At 44.7% G+C, this 22089-nt stretch overlaps 1 protein-coding gene across 1 annotated transcript; it reads left to right on the forward strand.

Annotated features, from left to right (window-relative positions):
* The first annotated feature begins 1012 nt into the window (after window positions 1–1012).
* On the forward strand, window positions 1013–19590 carry NTAQ1 (N-terminal glutamine amidase 1). Its single transcript, XM_043483881.1, has 6 exons — window positions 1013–1481; window positions 6468–6567; window positions 7359–7409; window positions 11507–11655; window positions 12651–12775; window positions 18935–19590. Exons 1-6 carry the CDS (start codon window positions 1393–1395, stop codon window positions 19042–19044), a joined length of 624 nt encoding a protein of 207 aa, XP_043339816.1. The 5' UTR covers window positions 1013–1392; the 3' UTR covers window positions 19045–19590.
* Window positions 19591–22089: the final 2499 nt, after the last annotated feature.

Raw genomic sequence — 22089 nt, forward strand, 5'->3', positions numbered from 1 at the left:
TGGTTCCCAGAAACCGCAGGAAGCTTCTTCCTTCAGTGCATTTAATAGAGAAGGTTTAACACTGTGCTCATTTTAAAGGATAAATACTTAAAGGAATTCCATTATTTATTATTAAGTCTGTTGAAGTATGTATTTGGACCTGAGAGGTAATACATTGATAACTGACACAAGGCTTATATTAAGTCTTGAGGACTTTGGGGCTTTAGAACTCATGAGACTGGGAGAATCAGACTGCATATATATATATATATATATACATACACATATATATGATCTATAATCCAATCTAACAATTTCGGTTTTCACCCTTGCAAATATAAACATTCAGAAGGATACAAATCTAAAGTGAAAGTCCTCCATGCCATTCATTCACCAGAGATAAACACTTTTAACAATCTGGTGTCTTTCCTTCCAGACTGCTGGCAAATAAATATATGATTAACACTAAAAGGGCACTATGAGGACTTTCAAAACTGTTCTTACTTACTCTATGAAAGAATCAATATATCTTTTTGAGTCAGTATATTTGGAATGAACATCCCTCCACCATTCCACCATCCTTTTCGTTCCCCGCGCCCCCTCGCCTCTCTCAAAAATAAACCTTTTTCACACACAAGGTCCTCTTATTTCACTTGCACACGTGAAGCTTTCCCAATCTCATCGGCCGCAGCTGGCAAGGGGTTAAAGGGTGTCAGACTCCTCCGAGACTCATGAAGCACCGTTTACCAATTCCAAGCCCTCCCCTGACTCCCCTCTCAAGCGGCCAGCCGGTGACCTCTTTTTTTCCCACGCTGATCGAAACCACGCTGTTCCCAAGTCTCCAACACTCTCGGCACACTGCCGCTCTAGGACCACGTGCCGCGTGGCCCCGCCCCTGGTCCCCGACCCCACCCACCTGGCGGGGTTTCGCAAACCAGGAACCACAAGATCCTCCACGTTCCTGGCTCCGCCCACTATGAACTCAAGCCGCTATCGCTCAGACTCCACCCTCAACGGCACTGCCACGGAGCGCCTCGAGCTCCGCCCACCTCTTTCCGCGCCAGGACTTTGCATCGCTCGCCCCGCCCAAGCTCCGCCCACCAGAACCTGCCCAGCCAATCCAGGGCCGCCCGAGTCCAGCCACTGACAACAACTCTCTTCATTCCCAGCTCCACCCTCCCGGAACCTGCCACGGGCCTCTCGAGCTTCTGCGCGGGATCTTGCGCTTTCAGCCACTCAGGCTCCGCCCACCCTGCCCCAGGCCCCATCACCCGGGGGCGCCACCGGCGGCCTGGGGCTCCTCCCAGTCCGCCCAGCGAACCAGCGCTGCGTGTGGTGCGCCGGCTCCTCCTCCGAAGCCCGCCGGCGGGGCCGGTCTGTTTCGTACGCCTCTGGCCCGTGCCCAGGCCCGCCATGGAAGGGGACGCCCCCGTCGCCGCAGCCGCCCACTACCAGCCGGCCAGCCCCCCGCGGGACGCCTGTGTCTACAACAGCTGCTACTGGTGAGGGGACGCGGGGGCAGCCCCCGGCGTCTCCCCGGCCCACTCGGCGGTGGAGACGCAGCCGGGCTCCGCCTCTTCCCGGCCCCTCCCCGGGGGCGCTCTGGGCCTGGCTTGAGGGTTTTCCGGTTTGAGGGGCGGAGGGAGCCAGAATGGCAGACCTAGAGTCTTGAGTGGATCGTGGGCATTCGGAGGGGGTTGGGGGAGGGGGGTGGTGGTTTACTTCTGCCTGGCCTTTTTCTCCTGGACCTTTCTCAGGGGATCTCAGTGCTTGGGGGCGCCTGGAAGGGGAGTTGGAGGCGGAGGGTGGAGGGTAGAGAGCCTTTGAAAATTATTGTACTAAATTAAAGCCCAAGTGGTTTCGCACTGATGTGAAGGTCATTTTAATTTTGGAAGAGAATGAAAGCACAGATTTTGCAATAACATTCCCAAGGTCACTCATTGAAGGCAGCCAGGATTCCAAGTCAGGCCCCGTTGTACCAGAAACTAGGAGCCTAAAGACCACCACGTCGTTACTGTAATAGTGGTTACGTTTACACGTGGTACTCAGTATATGCCGAGCATTGTTCCCAGACGTTTCAGTAAACGAATTCGTTTCTCCCTACAGTGCATTAGGAGGAAGGTACTATTACTCCCGTTTTAAGGGTGAGCACGTCGAAGCACAGAGGGTTGCAAGAAATTTGCCTATGGCCGCATAACTTGTGAGGGACAGGGAGGCCTAGCTATAGTCCATAGGATGGCAAAGAGTCGGATACGACTTAGCGACTGAACAACAACAGCATAGCTTGTGAGTGAAGGAAGGCAGATTGGGAACAGAGTCCTCACACTGTACCCCTTTCCTAGACTTCTGTGATGGAATTACAACCCTTAATCTTAGTCTTTTTCACTCCCACGCCTACCATTCCCTTGCTTGAATGGAGACTTCCAGTCCTGCCCAAGAAACCTCAGGGTCCTCTGAAACTACCTTTCCTCCTTCGGCTGGTCACCAAACCAGCGCTACGAAGAGCTGGAGTTTGTTCAGCTCTGACTGCATGTCAGGCCCAGTGCCAAGTACTTCCTTTCAGGTTTAGGAGATAGATCTTTTATTATCCTTTTTCTCATTTCCTTTCCTAATGAAAATACTGAATCACAGGGAGGTCTTTAGTTTGCCCAAGGTCACACATCTAGCAAGGGCTTCCCTCGCGGCTCCGGTGGTAAAGAATCCACCTGCATTGCAGGAGACCTGGGTTCGATCCGAGTTGGGAAGATCCCCTGGAGAAGGGAAAGGCTACCCACTCCAGTATTCTGGCCTGGAGAATCCCATGGACTGTAGGGTCGCAAGGACTGGGACAGGACTGAGTGACTTTCACTTTCACACATCTAGCAAGTGGTGGTGCTGAACTTGGAACCTCCAGGGTAGGTGCTGCTTCTACATTTTATTTCTGCCCCTCCTCTCACCTCAGTTCTCTTAGTTCTTGTCTCTGAGATCCATTCATTTTTTTATTCATTAATTCAATAAATGTTTACAGAGGATGTGAAGCAGGATCCTAGACACTAAGGATACTGCAGTGAACAATGTAGACATATTCCCTAGTAAGATTTCATAGTTCATACATTTTTGTTGGGGGAAAGCAGACAAAAGCAAGTTTAACCACACTTGGGTGTGTTGAGTGCTGTGAGAAAAATAGAACAAGATAAGAGATGATGATTCACTGTATTATTAGGATACTTAAAGACGTTGATAAAATGACATTTGAACAGAGAGCTGACGAAAGAGGGCAGGAGCTTTGTGGGTATTGGCAGGAGATTCCTCCAGGCAGGGGGACAGCAGGTACAGAGGCTCTCAGAAGGAAGCAGGCGAGAGTATTCGAGGAATAACAGAGAGGCTGACATAATAGGAGTGCAGTGATTCAGTGGAAAAATACTAGGTGATGAATATCTGTTCAGTTGATCGTCTCCTCTTGGTTCCTTTAGCCGTAGATAGGTCTGGCCACTGGGGCCTGTTCTGGTCCTTCTTAACAGGCATCTCTGCCCAGCTCTCCCATAGCCCATTAAGTCTTTAGTTTTCAGCTGGCTTCATACTGCTCAAAGCCAGTCTAAATTTGAATGTACCCAGAGAACCACCTGGAGCTTATAGAATATGCAGATCTTAGGGTCCAACCCCAGAGAGCCTGGATGTGTGAGCTGCACGGTAGAGCAGTCTGAGTCTGGCCCATTGATCCTGTTTCAGGATCTCAGGGCCAGACAAAAAAGTCTATCTCCTGCGTATAGCAAGCACTCTAAAGATCTGGTCACCATCTGTTCCTGCGACCTATTCGTGAACCTGGCTTCTCTGCTCTGCCCAAGGGTTTCTCAGCCTTGCCTCTGTTGACATTTTGAGCATGGAGATTCTTTGTTTGGGCATCTGTTCTGTGTAGGGCAGGCTCTACCCATTAGATGCCCACCCTCCCCCAATCTGTCACAACCCAAAATGTCACCAGCTATTGCCAAATGTTCCTTGGGGGACAAGATTACCTCTGATGGAGAACCAGTGCTCTATCCTGTCCAAACGCATCAGGCTGGAACACCTTTCTGTCTGCTCCTGCGGATTCTTCGAACTTGGAATAAATCCCTCCTCTTGATGTCTGTTAGCTTCTGTCAGATGTCACTTAGCTTTTAAGACCCAGCTTAATGATAATAGTGGTAGATAATATTTATGTTTCTGTGCAGTTTGCAAAGCATTTAAAAATTATTTATTTGGCTGCACCAGGTCTTTGTTGCAGCATGGGGGATCTTTAGTTGTGGCATGTGAACTCTTGAGTTGTGGCATGTGGGATTTAGTTCCCTGACCAGGGCTCAAACCCAGGCCCCCTGCATTGGAAGCACAGAGTCTTAGCTCCTGGACTACCAGGGAAGTCTCCTGCAAAGCATTTTTGATTCTGTTGTAATTGTTTCGGATTTTTCAAATAGTTGTTAAGCACTTGTGTCCCAGGGATCCTCCCCTTCTGCATGCTTCTCTATCAGCTCATCACCAGTCACCCCTGCAGAATCCCAGTCCCAGTACTGCTTTGTCAGCCTCTCTGCTACCCAGATACTCAGCTGACAGCCTGGGGTGTTATTGTTATCACCCCTCCCCTGCCCATTTTTTTAAACCAATTAAATGAGTTGCAGACTCATAGCTAATCTGCAGCACTTTCTATTCCAGTGGTGACTCCCAGCATTTCCGAGGATGAGGCCCTCTTTTTTTTTTTTTAATTAGCATCAAAAGTTTTATGAGATCCTCCTTCATGATATTAGTTGTACTCTTGAAAACAAAATTGTTGATTAAAAGGGACTACAAATTCAATATCTCTTAGGTTTAATTTTTTTCTCTGTGTAATGTTCACTTATGTTTGAAAAGTAATAAGCAAAATATATCCAAGCTACATGTGTATTTAGCCAACCAGTAGTGCTCATGGTACATATGGCTTTGAGGACTTTTGGGGTTAACTCTGTGTCCATTCTTGGGAGGGGAAAGAAGAACACACACGGAGAACCCGCTGACCTATTTCCTCCATCATCCTGTATCCCTCAAAATGAATGACTCCCTCCTCTGCACTTGCTCTATGCATCTTTTATGGTCTCCTGCGATGCTCGATTATTTATGGATATGTGTGACTCCTCTCATTGTCGGAGACTCTGATTTATCATTCTAAACTCCAAGCTCTTAGCACAGTGATTTGTACATCACTGGCTGTTGTTGGTAGTCAATGCTCCTGAATGTCTCTAGGTTGGAAGGACAAATGTCTTCTCAAAGCTCTGTCTGAGAACATCCAGGTTAAAAAAATTTTAGCTACTACATTGTTATATGTCATATTGAAACAGTTAACATATTATTACTCTGTGCTGCACGTCCCATAGAATTATTAGCATTCTCCTGTTGGTATCTCTGCCACCATTTTTTTTCCCCATAAGACTTCTTAGATATTCTAGGGAAAAACAAAATCATGGGAGAAGAATACAGACACTTAACGGGTACTTTAAGTCTGGCTATGTGAAGTGTTGAGGCAGGTGGACAAGGGCAAGGCTGAGTGAAAAGTGTTTCTGCACAGAATTGTACCAGTCCTCACTGCCACTTCCCGGTTGCATGGTGTAGGTGGCTGGAATGAAGGTTTTGACAAATTGAGTCACTTGTGTGAGCAGAATATTGGCGTAGCTCGTTTTGAGCAAAGCTGTTGTGTGCCCCGATAGAAGGAGACGGGAACCCAAAGCTTGGGCTGTGAATACCGCCAAGGGGTGCTGGAGTGTGACTGCCAACATGGCTTGGCTTGATGCACTGGGCATTGCTTTACTTCGGTAGTTCCTACCATTGCTTCATAACAGCTGAAGTCCTCTCATACAGAAGAGAGATTCTTCTAGGGTAGGAGAATAAGAAAGATGGATTTCAGTTCAGCCTGAGGAAGAGCTTTCTAAAAGTCAGGACCTCCTCCATACCAGAGGGGCTTGGGGAATAGCATTCACAAGAGGCTCCCTCCAGAAGAATTCCTGGACATAACCCATAACCATCCTGATCTTTTCTAGGCAGGAGCCCTCCTACACAATACCCATCCTGCCATTTCCAAAGGGAAGCAGGCAATCAATGTTAAGATTTATTGAGTATTGATGATATGATCATGCGCACTTTACAGAGGAGAAAAGCAGACACTCAGAGAGGTCAAGGTGTCCAAAACTTACTACCTTGTAAGTGGCTGAACCGGAATTCAAGTCCCTGGACTCAGAACTTTTAGAATATTGATGGACCATTTGAGCACTTAAAATGCCTCTGGTAACAGTGTGTCCGCAGAGGGGTCCACGCACAGTTCAGGTTGGTAACAGCTGTTGCTGGGGATGTTTCAGAGGAGGTACAATTGTTAGCCAGTTTTTGGAGGAGGTGGTGTTTAAGGTCTCTGCCAACTTTTTTTTTTTAATGTAATAATCAGTCTTTTGTTCAAATGTGAAAGACACTGAGTGTTCTTGCTTAATTATATTGCTTAAACAATTATTTTATTCCAGTGAAGAAAATATTTGGAAGCTCTGTGAATACATCAAAAACCATGACCAGTATCCTTTAGAAGAGTGTTACGCTGTCTTCATATCTAATGAGAGGAAGATGGTAAGTTGGGGAGTGATTACAGAAAGAACACAAATTCAGGATGACATTTGAAGCTAAATAGAGGATGGGTTTAGCTTATTCTAAAATGTGCTTTAAAAAAATAAATAAATAAAATGTACTTTATAAAATATGGCAACAGTTCAAAGTTTGTTTTTGAATCAGATTTTTTTCCTACAAGGATGTAGTTAAGAGTTTAGTTTCTAACTTGCAGGTAGGGAAATATGTGATGGTATGTTTATGCAAATTCAGTTCCCTTTCTTTAAGTATTAGAGCTTTTTAAAATGCTTAGATTAGAAGCACATATGCTCAGGTTTGAAGGAAAAGTTTCTTTCCTGAGTTTTATGGAACTACATTAAACTTCTATAAAGTATTAAAAAAAAAAGTAAACTCTTCATAGTTTGTAAAGCACATTTGTGAGCATCATGTTGTTTGATCCCAGTGGATACCTTGTGAAGTAGTCAGGGTCTGGACAGCTGTTTCCGTTTTGTAGATGAGGAAATAGAGACTTGGGAAGATTCCATGAATGATTAAGTGGGAGAGCAAGAGGTGAACCTGCCAGGACTTCCGATCCCTAGTTTGGGTCTCTTTCTACTCTCCAGAGAACATCTTAACAATGAATTATTGCTCCTTCATCATTAAGGACCCTTGGAAAGATTTGGATTTCTTCTTATCTGTTCATTCTTCCACCTCACTTGTTGGTGGTTTTGAAATATTTTATTTTCCATGTGTGCATTGCCTGAAGGAAGTGGTTGCTCTGTGAAGGTGACTCAGGAACTGTATTGTATTTGTAGATACCTATCTGGAAGCAGCAGGCAAGACCCGGAGATGGACCTGTCATCTGGGTAAGACGGTCGGCACAGACAGCCTCTGATGCAGCAGTACTTGTAATCCTGTGTTTTGGTAAAGCAGAAATGATGGGGCAGTAGAGAAAGACTATGATAGTTATTAATAATTTGACCTTTGGATGACAGATGTTATTTGGTCTAAGGCAGAAGCACTGACGGGCATGTTTTCTTTTAATTTCCAAATTATTATAGAAGTGATTTTAAATGGCTGATGTAGCAGATGTAATTGTTGTCTAGACTCTTGTCTATCTAGCACTGGAAGGAACTTCAGCAGCATCTCATCCATCTTCACAGTAGAGTTATCCAGAGACTGTGAAAAATACAGGTTTCTGGGAATTCCAGTGTTTAGGACTCAGGGCTTTCACTGGCAGAAGCCTAGGTTCAATCCCTAATTGGGAAACTAAGATCCTGCTTGTTGCCTGATATGGCCACAAAAAAATATATATATATAGGCTTCTAATCTAGTTGATCTAAAGGTTTGGGAATTTGTGTTCTTAGCAAACTTCTGAGAGAGCATGACTGGCATTTGAAAAACACAGATCTGTTCCAACCCATTCATTTTTCAGGTGAAGAAACAAGCCCAGAAAGGCAAAGTGACTAGATCAGGGTCACCTGGCTGATCGGTGGCAGAATGGGGTCCTTTCCAGCACACATCCATATGTCACCTTAACCTGAAGAATGGAATTGTTTGTGCTAAGAAACATGGGGATAAAATAAAAGCTCCGTTCATGATAATGTAACAAACATCAAGTTTCTGATGCATATTTAGGATAAGACATCATTTGAATTGGCTTCATTTATTTATTTAACATATATGTATTGAGTGCGTGTTATATATGAGGCACAAAATAGACTGAAACTCTTGGCCTCATGGAGCTCACACTCATGCTTCCTTCACCAGCAGGAGACTCCCTGCTCTAAAGCGCGAATCCAGCAGTGTTGGGCTGGGAGCACAGGCTGAGTGAGGCACATTGAGGGTAAGCCCAAGTCCCCTCCTGATGGGCTGTGTGAGCTGGACGGGTTAGTTACCGTCCTTCTTTGGTGTCCTCCTCTGGTCACTGCAGGCCTCAGGGAGATGCTTATTTGAAGCATCACTCTGGTATCTGCACCAGCGCTCTAAAAGCGTTAGCAGTTTTTGTTAGCAGAGCAGTAGAAGCCCAGCTGTGGACTGTCCATCTGCCCTAGCATCATGCCCCTTGCTGAAGTGCTCAGCTTCCGGGCTTCAGGGAATTTGCAGGGAAAGGACCTGTGGTCATGCCCTCCTTACACAGCAGCTCATGGCAGCTCCTGGTGGAGAATCCTGTCTCAGGAAGTCGCCCACAGACTTCCTGTGTGGAATGCACCTCTGGCAGTTGATCTGTGCCTCACTGCTGTTCTGTTGTAGGCGATGGGTGAGCCTCCCTCAGTGGGTGGAGACCAACCCCCCAGGAAGAGGTCACTTTCTAAGTGGGCGCTCCTGCCTCTAGCCTGCGGTGTCTTTCCCAGGCGTTTGGACAAGCTCTTCACCTGGCTCAGAGTGATGCTGCTTCTCGAGTCTGTACTCCTTGGTCCCCATCTCTGCCTCTTCTCGTGGAAGTGGCCTGCTTTCCCTCTCGAGTTCATTGGCCATCTGCTATGTAGGAACATAGACCTAAGGAACATAGAACCTAAGACCAGAAGGATATTCCTTGTTTATGCCTTTCCATTTTTAAAAATTTTTTTTGCAGCATGCAGGATCTTAGTTCCCCAACTAGGGATCAAACCTGTCATCCCTTTGGTAGAAGAGCAGAGTCCTAAGCACTGGAGTGCCTAGAAAGTCTCTGTTTATGCCTTTCCACAAGCTATGTCCTCTTTCTGGAAAGCTCTCCCCTTTAGGCAAGATGCAGCCTTTCCTCAGTGAAACTCCCCTTATTAGTTGGGTCCCCGTCCCCCTTCTGGGGGCCTCCCGCCACTTTGGTTGGTTTTTAAGAAGGCTGAGTATTTACATGATAATTTCATTAATTCTCTCAGTAACACTGTGAGTAATACTATGAGGTAAACACTACAGTTGGGCTTCCCTTATGGCTCAGCTGGTAAAGAATCCGCCTGCAATGCAGAAGACTCTGGTTTGCTTCCTGGGTTGGGAAGATCCCCTGGGAAAGGGAATGGCTACCCACTCCAGTATTCTGGCCTGGAGAAGATTCTAGCGGGCTACAGTTCATGGAGCCACAAAGAGTCGGACACAACTGAGCAACTTTCACTTTCAAACACTACAGTTATCCCCATTTTACAGAAGAGGAAATGGAGGCCGGTTGGTGGTGGGGCTGAGGTTGAACTGGGTGATCCTGCCTCACATGCCCTAACCCGCAGGCTCTCCTGCCTCCTGCTTTCCCTCATCCTCTCACTTCTCTGCCACCGTTGACTTGGGATTCCCACTCACTTCTCCAGCAACTTCTTGAATGTTTGGACCTATCTTTCTCATCTCTGTATCTGTATTTTAATAGCAGGGTTTCCCACAAGTAATTGGGAATATGTATTTAAAAAAAAAATAACATGAAGTAGATGTCAGGAGAGAACCCGATTTGGGATATGGCAGAGACTACTGCTGGCAGGGATGGGAGAAGATCAAAGATGGACTGCTGGGTGGGGAAAGCATTTGAGCCGGAGCTGGAGTGATGAATTGGGAGAGAGCAGTGGAGACGGCAGTGCAGGTGGAGTGGAATAACATGAAGAAGCCCAGGGGGCCGAAGTCGTGGACTGTTATAGTGGAGGGTTGGATGCATTAAAGGGAGGATAGGGGAGAAGCGTTCATTTCTGATGCTCTTTCTGCTTTCCTAAGATAGAATTGGAGCCAAAGGAAGAACTTTGGGCTCTGATGGCACAGTGTCTCCAGTCTCAATTAATTGTCTTCTCCCTACCTCACAGGGTCAAATGAAACATCATTTAAGAAAGTGCTTTGTAAGCTCTGAAGTACTAGAAACGTATGGTATTCCTAACATTGTACTAATGTGATTGGACTTTTTAATCTCACGGTGCTGTTCTCTGTGCGAGCGTTTTTCCGAGGCACTGTAGGCATCAGACTGCCCTCATGTCCATTGATGAATCTTCCTGACATCCGTTCCACCTCTTAGCTGGCTTGGGCAGTACCCCGTGTCTGGGGGTGAAAGAGTTCACATGCATGCTGGGACCCAGCTCTGCGGGAGAAGCTCTCCATGTCCTTTTTAATGGCTCCAGATTAGGGCATGGCTGATCGAAAATCAATAACAGCAATATTTTAAAAAATTTATTTCTTTAGCTGCGCTGGGTCTTAGTTGCAGCACGAGGGATCTTTTATCTTCGTTGCAGCATGAGAACTCTCAGCTGTGGCATGTGGGATCCAGTTCCTTGACCAGGGGTTGAACCCAGGCCCTCTGCATTGGGAGCACGGAGTCTTAGTCACTGGACCACCAGAGAAGTCCCAGCAACAACATTTTAAAGTCCTTCTTCCCCTCTCCAGGCTGACCTCAGGCCGTTCCCCTTTGTTAATGGTTTCTAGGATATCCTTACAGACTTTTTCTCTGTACTCATATGCATGCCTGTGTACTTCTGAACACACACATCTGTCTTTATATACACATCAATTTTAAAATAATGTATGATACATAATCTGCAATTTGCTTTTTCCATCCAACTGTGTAACACAGAGTTAATCCAGTTTCCACAGAAGTTTACCTAATTCTTTTTAGCAACTGCACAGTACCCCATCTTACGGCTGCCTTGTGGTTTGTTAGCCTTTCCCCTCTTGGTGGACTTCTAATTGTTTCTGAATCTTCACTGTTAAAAACAGCACTTCAGAGATTTTCTTTGAATATATACCTTTACTTGCATATGGCAGTTTTTCTCTAGGATGAATTCCTAATGGTAAAATTGCTGGGTTGAAGGTATACATTTAATGTACATGAACATTTCCACTTTGATGTAACTGTTCCCTGTCACTGGACATCTGGTCTGTTTTCAGGGTTTTGTGTTTGCTTTGTTATTTTAAGGAGGGCTGTATTAGTTTTGTATATGTTTTTGGTGGTAGATAGGCATTATTACTATAACCTTGGAATACTCCATCATAAGGTAACCTGGTTAACTTCAACTTTTACTTCTAGGATTACCATGTTGTCTTGCTTCATGTTTCAAGCGGAGGACAGAGCTTCATATATGACCTTGACACTGTCCTGCCATTCCCCTGCCCCTTTGACACATACGTGGAAGATGCCTTTAAGTCTGACGAGGACATCCATCCACAGTTCAGAAGGTGAGGAAATTCAGGGTGGATTTACCTACTTTTCTGAAGTTAGACTTTGACGATTATACAGTTACTTTCTTTGCGTGTTTGTTTCTGCGTTGGTTTTATAAAGACTGCTTGTCTTGGCTTCACCATTGAGTTGATATTTGAGAGTCATGTACTACACAGAAGATTCAAAATATTTTGAAGTTTTAAAGGTTGTCCGTCGTATGAAAGGCTGGCAGTCTTTAAAACTTTGTGTGATGAGATCCAAAACATTTTCTTTAAGTCAGTTTCAGAATGTCTCTCATACTCTTTATTTTTGGGTGTGTGGGTGGTGGGGTAGTGTGGGTTGGGGGAGCTGGATGCTATATGATGCCAAAATTGGGAGGACTATGATAGACTTCCTTGGTAGCTTAGATGGTAAAGAATCTTCCCACAATGCAGGAGACCCAGGTTCAACCCCTAGGTCAGGAAGATCCCCTGGAAAAGGGAATGGCAACCCACTCCAGTATTCTTATCTGGAGAATCCCATGGACAGAGGAGCCTGGCGGGCTCCAGTCCTTGGGGTCACAAAGTGTCCGACACGACTGAGTGACTAACACTTTCATGATATCAGCACCTGAAAATTATGCCCTTGACCCCTGATATACTCATTGAGTAAGTAAAGGCAACTGGATAGATTTCCATGCCTTTGTAGTTTGGAATGTCAGCTGATCATTTCTCATGGCATCTTTAACAGGTGTTATAGCCACATATCTGTTTGTGTATCACTGATAGTGGAGAAGGAAATGGCAACTGACTCCAGTATTCTTGCCTGGACAATTCCATGGACAGAGGAACCTGGTCGGCTATAGCCCATGGGGTTGCAAGAGTCGGACAAGACTTAGCAACTAAACTATCTGCCTGTCACTAATAGTAAAAAAATGTCTGCCTAGTTTTGTTCATGTCATAGAAGATGAGTCTCTATAAGAATTGAGTTAGAATTTCAACTGTTACATAAATGAGTGTTGGTTTACGTGCAGGAAATTTAGAGTGATCCGTGCAGACTCGTATCTGAAGAACTTTGCTTCTGACCGATCTCACATGAAAGACTCCAGTGGGAACTGGAGAGAGCCTCCCCCGTCGTATCCCTGCATCGAGACTGGAGGTGAGCCAGGGACGCCCTCTCAGAGGGGTTTCCCATCAGTGTGCCGGTGAGCGAGTTCCCTTAACCAAGGACAGGAAGTGCACTCTCGTTTGGGTAAGACTCCCGGGGTGGTCAGGAGGTGAGAGGGAGTGTAGTTGTGTGTATTTATCAGACTCAGGAAGGGAGGCTCAGAGAGCAGGATTGGACGGTTTCATGGGAGAGGAAAGGCTTCAGGGAGCCAAACCACAACCCTGTTGGCGGAGTATCAGCCGTCCCTGCCTCTGGTCCACCAGACTTGGGGAGAACTGTGTTTGTGCCACTTCACCATGGGACTTGTAGAGCCTCCCCGGGGTGGGGCTTCGTGTTATGGTGAAGGGAATCCCCTGGTGCCTCTTGAGACCTGTGAAATCGCTGTAATAAAATCTGCATTAGAAAGGCAGTGAGTGCTAGCCGGTTTTATTGTCCCACTCACCTCATTTATGTTCTTTTAGGCATCAGTCCAGTTAATAATTTCTCAAGGCTTAAGTAGATCAAGGGTTCTTCACCATATTACTATTGTCTGGCATTCACCTGGGTGAATTTATGGTGGGAAGTAATTCACAAGGTTGCCATTAATTGGTAAAAACCATCCTATGATGAGGATGCTGCTGTCTGAGTCAAGATGCTCTGCAGGCTGTAAAGGAGGCCAGAGAAATAAGACATTAGAGTTCAGAGTTCAGCAGGGAAGAAAGTAAAAAGTGTATTTGGTATATTTGAAGGAAGTGAACACTGAAGGAGGATTCCATCTCTGATTTTTGAGGCTCTCTGTGGAAAGCTGTCATGATTTTTAAAGTTCACATTGGCATTGCTTCGGGTCCACCAACCTGGTTCCCAGGCTCAGCATCAGAACTGGGCTAGCTTAGGTCAAGAGAGGGCTTCGTGGGTCTTGCTTTCATCTCGCACACCCTACTGGGTGTGGTCGGGACAGTGCCCACGTGGCTCTCTGTGTCTCTTCCACGTAGGAGCACCGACGCAGACACTGACATGTCGTAAGCCTTCAGCAAACCTTGTCAGCCCCCATCCTCTCTGAGGTGTTCCTTTGGGTTTTGGTGACTGCTTCCCAGGAGGTGCTGTTTGTGCCAGCCCCCTCCTATCTTATGTTCGTCTCCTCTTCACTCGGCCGACACGAACACTGGAGCCCATGGAGGTCCAGCCCTCTGCCTGCCCCCGGGCACAGCTGGAGGAGGGTGGCAGGGTCTGTTACCTCCCTGTGCTCGAGAGCAGGGCAGGGGATGTCTTTTCTTGCCCCTGTGTAACTAGCTCATCGGCGGCCTCCTGAACTTGAGGTTGGAACTCAAAAGAATCTGCTCTGAAGTGTGGGGTAAACATACTGGTTTCTCATGTAGTAATTTAACCATGTGGCCATGTTCTCTTGTGTGGTCAATGCATTAATTCAAGCCCTGTATTTATCAATTGAACCGACCCAGGAGTGGACCTGGGGTCTCCTGCATTGCAGGCGGATTCTTTACCAGCTGAGCTGCCAGGGAAGCTCCATTTATCAAAGGAATGTGTCTGAAGCTGGGATAAGGGAGAATTACTTTTAGCTCAGTTGTGTCCAACTCTTTGCAACCCAGTGGACTATACAGTCCATGGACTTCTCCAGGCCAGAATATTGGAATAGGTAGCTGTTCCCTTTTCCAGGGGATCTTCCCAACCCAGGGGTCAAACCCAGGTCTGCACTGCAGGCGGATTCTTTACCAGCTGAGCCACCAGGGAAGCCCCATTTATCAAAGGAATGTGTTTGAAGTTAGGATAAAGGGGGATTACTTTTAGCTAATTAGTATTGCTTTATTTTTAAAAAAAAGTTAAAAAAGTTTCCAAGAAGACATCAAACTTTCAATTAATGCCTGTTTTAGATACTTTCATAGCAGCTTTACTTGGTTCCCTGCATTTAGTTGTGGAATTGGCCCTTAGGGGCTTAAAATTTATCACATTTCATACATTTCACATTATATTTTGGCCCCAATATTTAATAATTTTGGTGGCCATGTGTCTGCAGGCCCCATTTTTAATTTAGCATTTAGTGTATTTTAGATAAAGGAAACTACCCCCTCCTTTTTGCCCATCTCTGATAAGAAGGAAACCGAGATTCAGTCTTGCAGCCTTGCCCTAAAGGCTCAGTTCCAGCACTAGCCTTTGATGGCTCAGTTTTTAAGGACCTTTCCCAAGTCTTGGACTGAACTGTAGGGTACACCGTGACTGTCCCTTTCTCTTTCTAAGCCCTTTGCTGCCTCTCATCCTTTGATTTCCTGTTCTCAAATGATGTGTTACAGTGACACTGGCTCATTTGAGCTCAGCTGGCGGATCAATGTTATACGTAAATAGAAATATTATAGTGCCTCTTAGGAGGTACAGGCAAATGCTGATTTGTTACACACTGATCTTTAAAAATTTTATTTTATTTTTATACACTGGTAGGTAATGAATGCCTGCAGATAATCATTTTTTATTTAATTACATTAAAAAGTCCTAGAAAATGAATACCACTGTATTTCAGAACTTGAGGTTTCCTTTAGCCATTTGTTAAAGATTTTAGCTGACTTACATGGAATAAGTCAAGTAAGTAAGTACATCTACCCCATGTAAGCAAGACCTTTTGCCCCTTTTCTCCTGGGAGGCGCATGTGTTTCCTTTATTTTGGATTACTGGTCATCCGGCATCCCTGGCTGTCTGATCACGTCAGCAGAAGTCCTGGTTTTGCTGATTATCTAGCCTTTTTGTTGTAAGACTCTGTTTCTCGTGTTCTGTATCCTAAGTGTTTACCTGCATTTTTGAAAAGATGTATTTGTTAGATAATATACGCTAGTTTTACATGTTTTTTCTTTCAGTTTTTTAAAGGTGTCTTTCTTTTTCTGCTTGCTTAGTTTCTGATCAAGAAGCATGCTGTTGTTCTTATATTTGTTTCTCTAAACGTAGTGTATCTTCCCCCCCCCCCCCCCCCCCGTCCCCGGCTGCTTTTTAAGGTTTTTTTCTCTTTCCCATTTTCAGCAATTTGATTATGATGGACTTTAGTTTTGTTTAGACTTAGTCCACATGAGGTTTGTTCAGATTCTTAGATTGGTAGATTTATGGTTTTCATCAAATTTGGGAACATTTGGCCATTATTTCTTCAAATATTTTCTTTGACTGCCACCTTTACCTCCCCTTTTAAAAATAATTCTTGTCCTTCACCTACACATACATTAGATGACTTGTTCTTATCCTCTTAAGTCAGTGATCACTTTTTTCCAGACTTTTTCTGTATGTGTTTCATTTTGAATAATTATTTTGTCTGTAAATTCATTCATCTTTTTTGCTGCGTTAATTTGCTGTTAATCCCATCTAGTGCGTTTTCTTTTTTTCATTTTACATATTTTATTTTTTCATCTCTAAAAATTCCACTTGAGGCTGATTTAATATCTCCCATTTCTCTCTGTTGTGCCCATGTTTTCCTCTGCTCTTTTGAATGTACAGAGTGTGTTTATAATAGCTGATCCTTGTCTGCTGGTTGCGTTCTCTCTGTTATTTCAGTCTGTTTACGTTGATGGATTTTGTTCCTGATGTTGAGTCGCGTTTTCCTGTTTCTTTGTGTGATTCATGATATTTGGTTGGGTGCTGGACTTCGTGAATTTTACGTTGTTAGTTGCTAGATCTTGCTGCTGCTGCTAAGTCGCTTCAGTCGTGTCTGACTCTGTGTGACCCCGTAGACGGCAGCCCACCAGGCTCCACCATCCCTGGGATTCTCCAGGCAAGAACACTGGAGTGGGTTGCCATTTCCTTCTCCAATGCATGAAAGTGAAACGTGAAAGGGAAGTCGCTCATTCGTGTCCGACTCTGTGCGACCCCATGAACTGCAGCCTACCAGGCTCCTCCGTCCATGGGATTTTCCAGGCAAGAGCACTGGAGTGGGTTTCCATTGCCTTCTCCGTGCTAGATCTTGAGGTACTTTTAAAAACAATGTTGGATTCGGTTCTGGCATACAGTTAAATTATAGGGGTCAGGTGTACTTGAAGGCTTACTGTTTTAGTATGGGCTTCCCAGGTGGCACTGGTAGTAAAGAACCCACCTGCCAGTGCAGGAGACATAAGAGTTGTGGGTTTGATCCCTGGGTCGAGAAGATCCCCTGGAGGGGGAAATGGCAACCCACTCCAGTATTCTTGCCTGGGAAATCCCATGGACAGAGGAGCCTGGCTGGCTACAGTCCATGGGGTCGCAAAGAGCTGGACACGACTGAAGTGACTGAGTGCAGATTCTCAGCAGCCTTTCACCCTGCGCTCATTTAGCCCTGCTGCTCAGGTGTAACCTTTCTGAGGTTTCTGCCAAATGCCCATGTGTTACGAATTCTCTCCCCCTTGGCTGGTGGGGACCGTGGAAGTTCTGGGAGTTACTAGACCAACTGCTTTCTGGGCTTCTTTCCTAGCTTCATGAGTTCAGTCCGTAGGCAGACTTGGGGGTAGAGGGTGAGTCCCCTCTGCAGAAATCTAGAACACTGTCTGCATAGTTCGTCCTCTTCCACACTCTGTCCCCTGCACGTAGCTGCCGTGCCCTCCTGGACTCCGGTCTCTGTCTTCCCGTGGGCAGAACCCCCGTGCTGTTCGTGTGGCTCCTTCTGTGCTGTGGTCTGGAAATGCCCCCTGGGCAGTGAACTGGGGGATCCTAGGGCTCCCTCCCTTGTTTCTGCTTTCTTAGCAGTCAGTCGTATTGCCCATTGTCTGGCTTGTGGAAAGGGTTGCTGAATATACTTTGTCCACTTTCCTGACGGTTTTTGATAGGAGTACAGTTCTATAACTATTCTTGAATGAGGACAAGAAGAAATGTGTACACACTTTTAAAAAAATGTATGAAAAATTTAAATCATAAACAAAACTAGACAGAAAATTCAACAGTTATCAGCTCATGGCTGATAGCCCATCCAATTTCCCCCTTCTTGTGTTATGTTGAAGTGAATTCCAGATATTATGTCCTTTCAACTCTTAAATATTTCAGTATGGATCTCTAAAGTATAAGGATTAGTTTATTTAAAGTATGACCACAGTGTCATTATTACAGCTAAAAAAATTAACAGTTCTTTAAAATCAGCATTTATCTCTCTAGTTAGTGTTTAGATTCACAGTTATCTCATAAAGTCATAATCTTTTTCTTATAGTTCATTTATTTAAATTATTATCCAAATAAAACCCCTACCTTATGCTTAGTTGTTATGTTTCTGAGGAGTCTTTTTTTAATATGTAGAGATTCCTAGTCAAGCTCTTTTTTTTCCTTGTAATTTATTTGTTGAAGAAATGAATCTGGGAGAAAAGATCTGGTTTTGCGGATTGTATCTCTTGTATCCTCTTAATTTCCTATAAATTCGCAGTCGTATCCAGTAGATCAGCAGTTTATTTGTGCATTGTTTCATTTGCTTTTTATTTTGACATAACTTCAGATTGCTAGAGAATTGGGTAAAACAGCACAGAAAGTTCCTTTGTACCTTTTGCTCAGATTCCAGGGTATCTGAGAAAACCATGGCATAATTATCTAAAGAAAGAAAATAATAAATCAATACAAAAGTATCAGTGCAGTACTGTTCACTTACAGACCTTATTTATAGTTTGCGACTTTTACCCCAATTTCTTTTTTCTGGTCCAGAATCTAACCCAGGATGTTACATGTAGTTGTCACGTCTCCTCACATTCCTTCAATCTGTGACAATTTCTTTTTTCCTTTACTTTTACACTTTTGCCCTTTCGAAGGGGCTTCCCTGGTGGCTCAGCGGTAAAGAACTTTCCTTCCAGTGCAGAAGATGTGGGTTTGGTCTCTGGGTTGGAAAGATCCCCTTGCGATAGAAATGGCAACCCACTCCAGTATTCTTGCCTGGGAAGTCCCGTGGACAGAGGAGCCTGGTGGGCTGCAGTCCATGGGGTCGCAAGTCAGACACAACTTAGCAACTAAACAACAGCCCTTTCGAAGGATGCTGATCAGTAACTGTGTATGGTGTCCCTCAGTTTGGGTTTGTGTGATGTTTTTCATGATTCAATTGAGGTTATACTTGGAGACAAGAATATCACAGAATGATATTGATCCCTTATGAAACCTTTGAATAATTTTCCCTACTTTTGGTCTTTGGGGCTGTTAAATCAGAGTTGTGCCTGCAGTGGACATTTCTTTCATGTATTATTTTAGATTCCAAGATGAACCTGAATGATTTTATCAGCATGGATCCTGAGGTCGGATGGGGAGCCGTCTACTCGCTGTCTGAGTTTGTACATCGGTTTAGCAGCCAGAACTACTGAACTTGACCTCGGGATGTGGTGCTGTAGAGAAACACTAGAACCTGAACCATCCACCCCTTCATCTGAGACAGCAAACATTATGGTACATTTGGCTTGGAATTATGCTTTCCCCTTTTAATTCAGTTGAGTTGAAAAAAATAAATAGAAATCATTTTTTCGATATGTCAGGTTGAAACTTGATGTAGTTGCTCAGATATTCCTACTGTTCATTTGTTAAAACCTGTGAAGACTTATGCCAGTAATTGCTTTTGTTTTGATGTTGATACATGGACTTTGTGTCTCTTTTGGATGTATCATGTCTCTCTAGTTCCACGGTAAGCTCCTTGAGGGCAGGGCCGTGGCCCATTGCTTTGTGAATCTCTGATGCCCATAAAATGTTTGCTTGTAACTGTGCTGCTGCTTGAAGAGGGCTGCCATTGTGGGCTGAATCAGCAATAAATGTTAGTCTTTTGGGACCATTATGTTCTTAGAAAAGTTTGCAGCCCTCTCAGGCTTAAGTGTTCTTTGGCCTATTTATATGTTTTTAAATAAAATTGCGTAAATTAATTTTGTTTTGAAGATTTTGTGTCCCTCTTGATAATCTGGGATACTCAAGACTGTCTCAGTTGTAGACAGGAACCCTTGCTTCAAGTCTTCCTTCTTGAAGATGTGTTTGGAACTTTGGCTTTCATCATCTAACTCCAAATAAAAGACGTTTGGCATTAAAGCAGCATATAGTGATAGTTCTCATTCACATACTCCATGGTTCTGTTCTAAAAAGGAGCTCATTTCTTATAATAGGGCTATGCAAGTGTTTGCTCTTAGGTGTGTTTTCTGCTTACTAAGAAATAGATAAATAGAAATGGAGAAGGCACTGGCGACCCACTCCAGTACTCTTGCCTGGAAAATCCCATGGACGGAAGAGTCTAGTAGGCTGCAGTCCATGGGGTCGCTAAGAGTCGGACACGACTGAGCGACTTCACTTTCTGCTTACTAAGAAACTTCCATTCACATCCCCTGCCTTGTGTTTTGGAGGGACACCTACAGTCATTTCCTCGAGAATCAGTCTCAGGAAATACCACATATCCAGCTGGTTCAGCTGACCTGGAAGATGCTGAGAGAAAGTGAATCAGCTCTGGTAAGAGGAATATAAATATAGCCTAAATTATGTTTATAGATTAGAGTTCAATATAGACCCTATACTTGGATGACTTTGTTGAGTTTCAGATGGTCATTTAAAAAGTATGTGACTATTGTAATAAAGAAGATAAGTTTTGGCAGGTTGGACTCCAGAAATACTTGCCTTGAGCAGAAACATTCAGAGGGAACAAAGGATTGTGATCTGATTTATAAATTGCATCTCTGAAGGTTTTTTCCCCCTTGCCAATTAGTGAGCAGGTTTCCAATCTGGTATTTAAAATTATGTCTGGTGCAGACCAGTCAGGCAATCTGTGTGTGTTAAGTTTGAACTTTCCAACCACCTTGCCTTGAAATTGAAAACCCCCTACTTCTAACCAGTGTGGTGAGCAAACTTTATAGGTTTTGTCAACATATCCAGTGGCCGTTGTCATGACTTGCTGGAGGAAGTAGAGGGCATTTGTTTTTTTCTACCTACCACTCCTACAGTACCCTTTGAGAAACTTCTTCGCATATTTCATAGAGTCCCCATGGCCATAAATAAAGGCATGTAGCCTAAGCTGGACCAGGCGTGGACCCCAGCCCTGGACAAGTCTAAGAGTGACCTGTCCCAGGGTTCTCTGGAATTGCTGTGTTGACATTCAGAGAGAGACGTTCTCGCTCCTTCAGGACTACTGGGCCAGGGGCCTGGAAGTTTGGGGCTGCTGGGGGGCATGCTGACTGCAGGAGAAGGACCTGCCTGCTCACTGCAGCCCAGCAGAGCAGGCGCCCGGGGCATTTCTCAGTGCCTGCATCTTCCTGTGCTTCAAGCCAGCCGCAGCCTTTGAACTTGCCGGTTACACAGACCAGAAGGTTCCTTTTCCTCTCCAGCTTGTGTGAGGAGGAGTGCTGTCACTTCTCACTGATGGATAGCTTCCCTCGCAAGAATTTTTCTTCAAAACGGTTGATTTTGTCAGAAAACTGTAACCATTGTCTCTCTGTGCTTTTCTTTTTCTCTGAGGTCAGATTCGCTTTTCTTTATCCTTAGCGTGTGTGAGAGAACTGAATAAATACTGATAAATGCTGTGTGGAAAGAGGAACTTTCAAGAAATGCAGGGGACTAAAAAGTAGAATTTATTTTTTTGGGCTCCAAAATCACTGCGAATGGTGACTGCAGCCATGAAATTAAAAGACGTTTACTCCTTGGAAGGAAAGTTATGACCAACCTAGATAGCATATTAAAAAGCAGAGACATTACTTTGCCAACAAAGGTCCGTCTGGTCAAGGCTATGGTTTTTCCAGTGGTCATGTATGGATGTGAGAGTTGGACTGGGAAGAAAGCTGAGCACTGAACAATTGATGCTTTTGAACTGTGGTGTTGGAGAAGACTCTTCCCTTGGACTGCAAGGAGATCCAACCAGTCCATCCTAAAGGAGATAAGTCCTAGGTGTTCATTGGAAGGACTGATGCTAAAGCTGAAACTCCAATACTTTGGCCACCTGATGCGAAGAGTTGACTCATTGGAAAAGACCCTGATGCTAGGAGGGATTGGGGGCAGGAGGAGAAGGGGACAACAGAGGATGAGATGGCTGGATGGCATCACTGACTCAATGGGCATGAGTTTGAGTAAACTCCGGGAGTTGGTGATGGACAGGGAGGCCTGGCGTGATTCATGGGGTCGCAAAGAGTCGGACACGACTGAGCAACTGAACTGAACTGAACTGAAAGTAGAATTTGTAGTTGACTCTGAAAATAAGAGAAATAAGGCATCTCTGGGAATCTTGACAGGGAAGCAATTACATGATATAAAATGGCTCCCAGGTCAGTAGAACTGACTATAGCTGATTGTGGGTATTACCATGGCTTTTACAAATGATTGTGTCTTTCAGAAGAAGGGCTCATTAGCAGTGGAAGTAAAGACAAACTCTGTGGTTTTTCTCAGCTTAATTT

The sequence above is a fragment of the Cervus canadensis genome, chromosome 12, assembly GCF_019320065.1.
Source record: "Cervus canadensis isolate Bull #8, Minnesota chromosome 12, ASM1932006v1, whole genome shotgun sequence".
In the NCBI taxonomy this organism is placed as follows: Eukaryota; Metazoa; Chordata; class Mammalia; order Artiodactyla; family Cervidae; genus Cervus; species Cervus canadensis.

What these genes read in the sequence shown, in the direction of transcription:
- NTAQ1 (XM_043483881.1), top strand. Translation starts at nt 1,393, where the DNA reads ATGGAAGGGGACGCCCCCGTCGCCGCAGCCGCCCACTACCAGCCGGCC. An exon ending in GTCTACAACAGCTGCTACTG is followed by an intron (nt 1,482 to 6,467) that starts GTGAGGGGACGC and finishes ATTTTATTCCAG; the next exon opens with TGAAGAAAATATTTGGAAGC. An exon ending in TATCTAATGAGAGGAAGATG is followed by an intron (nt 6,568 to 7,358) that starts GTAAGTTGGGGA and finishes TTGTATTTGTAG; the next exon opens with ATACCTATCTGGAAGCAGCA.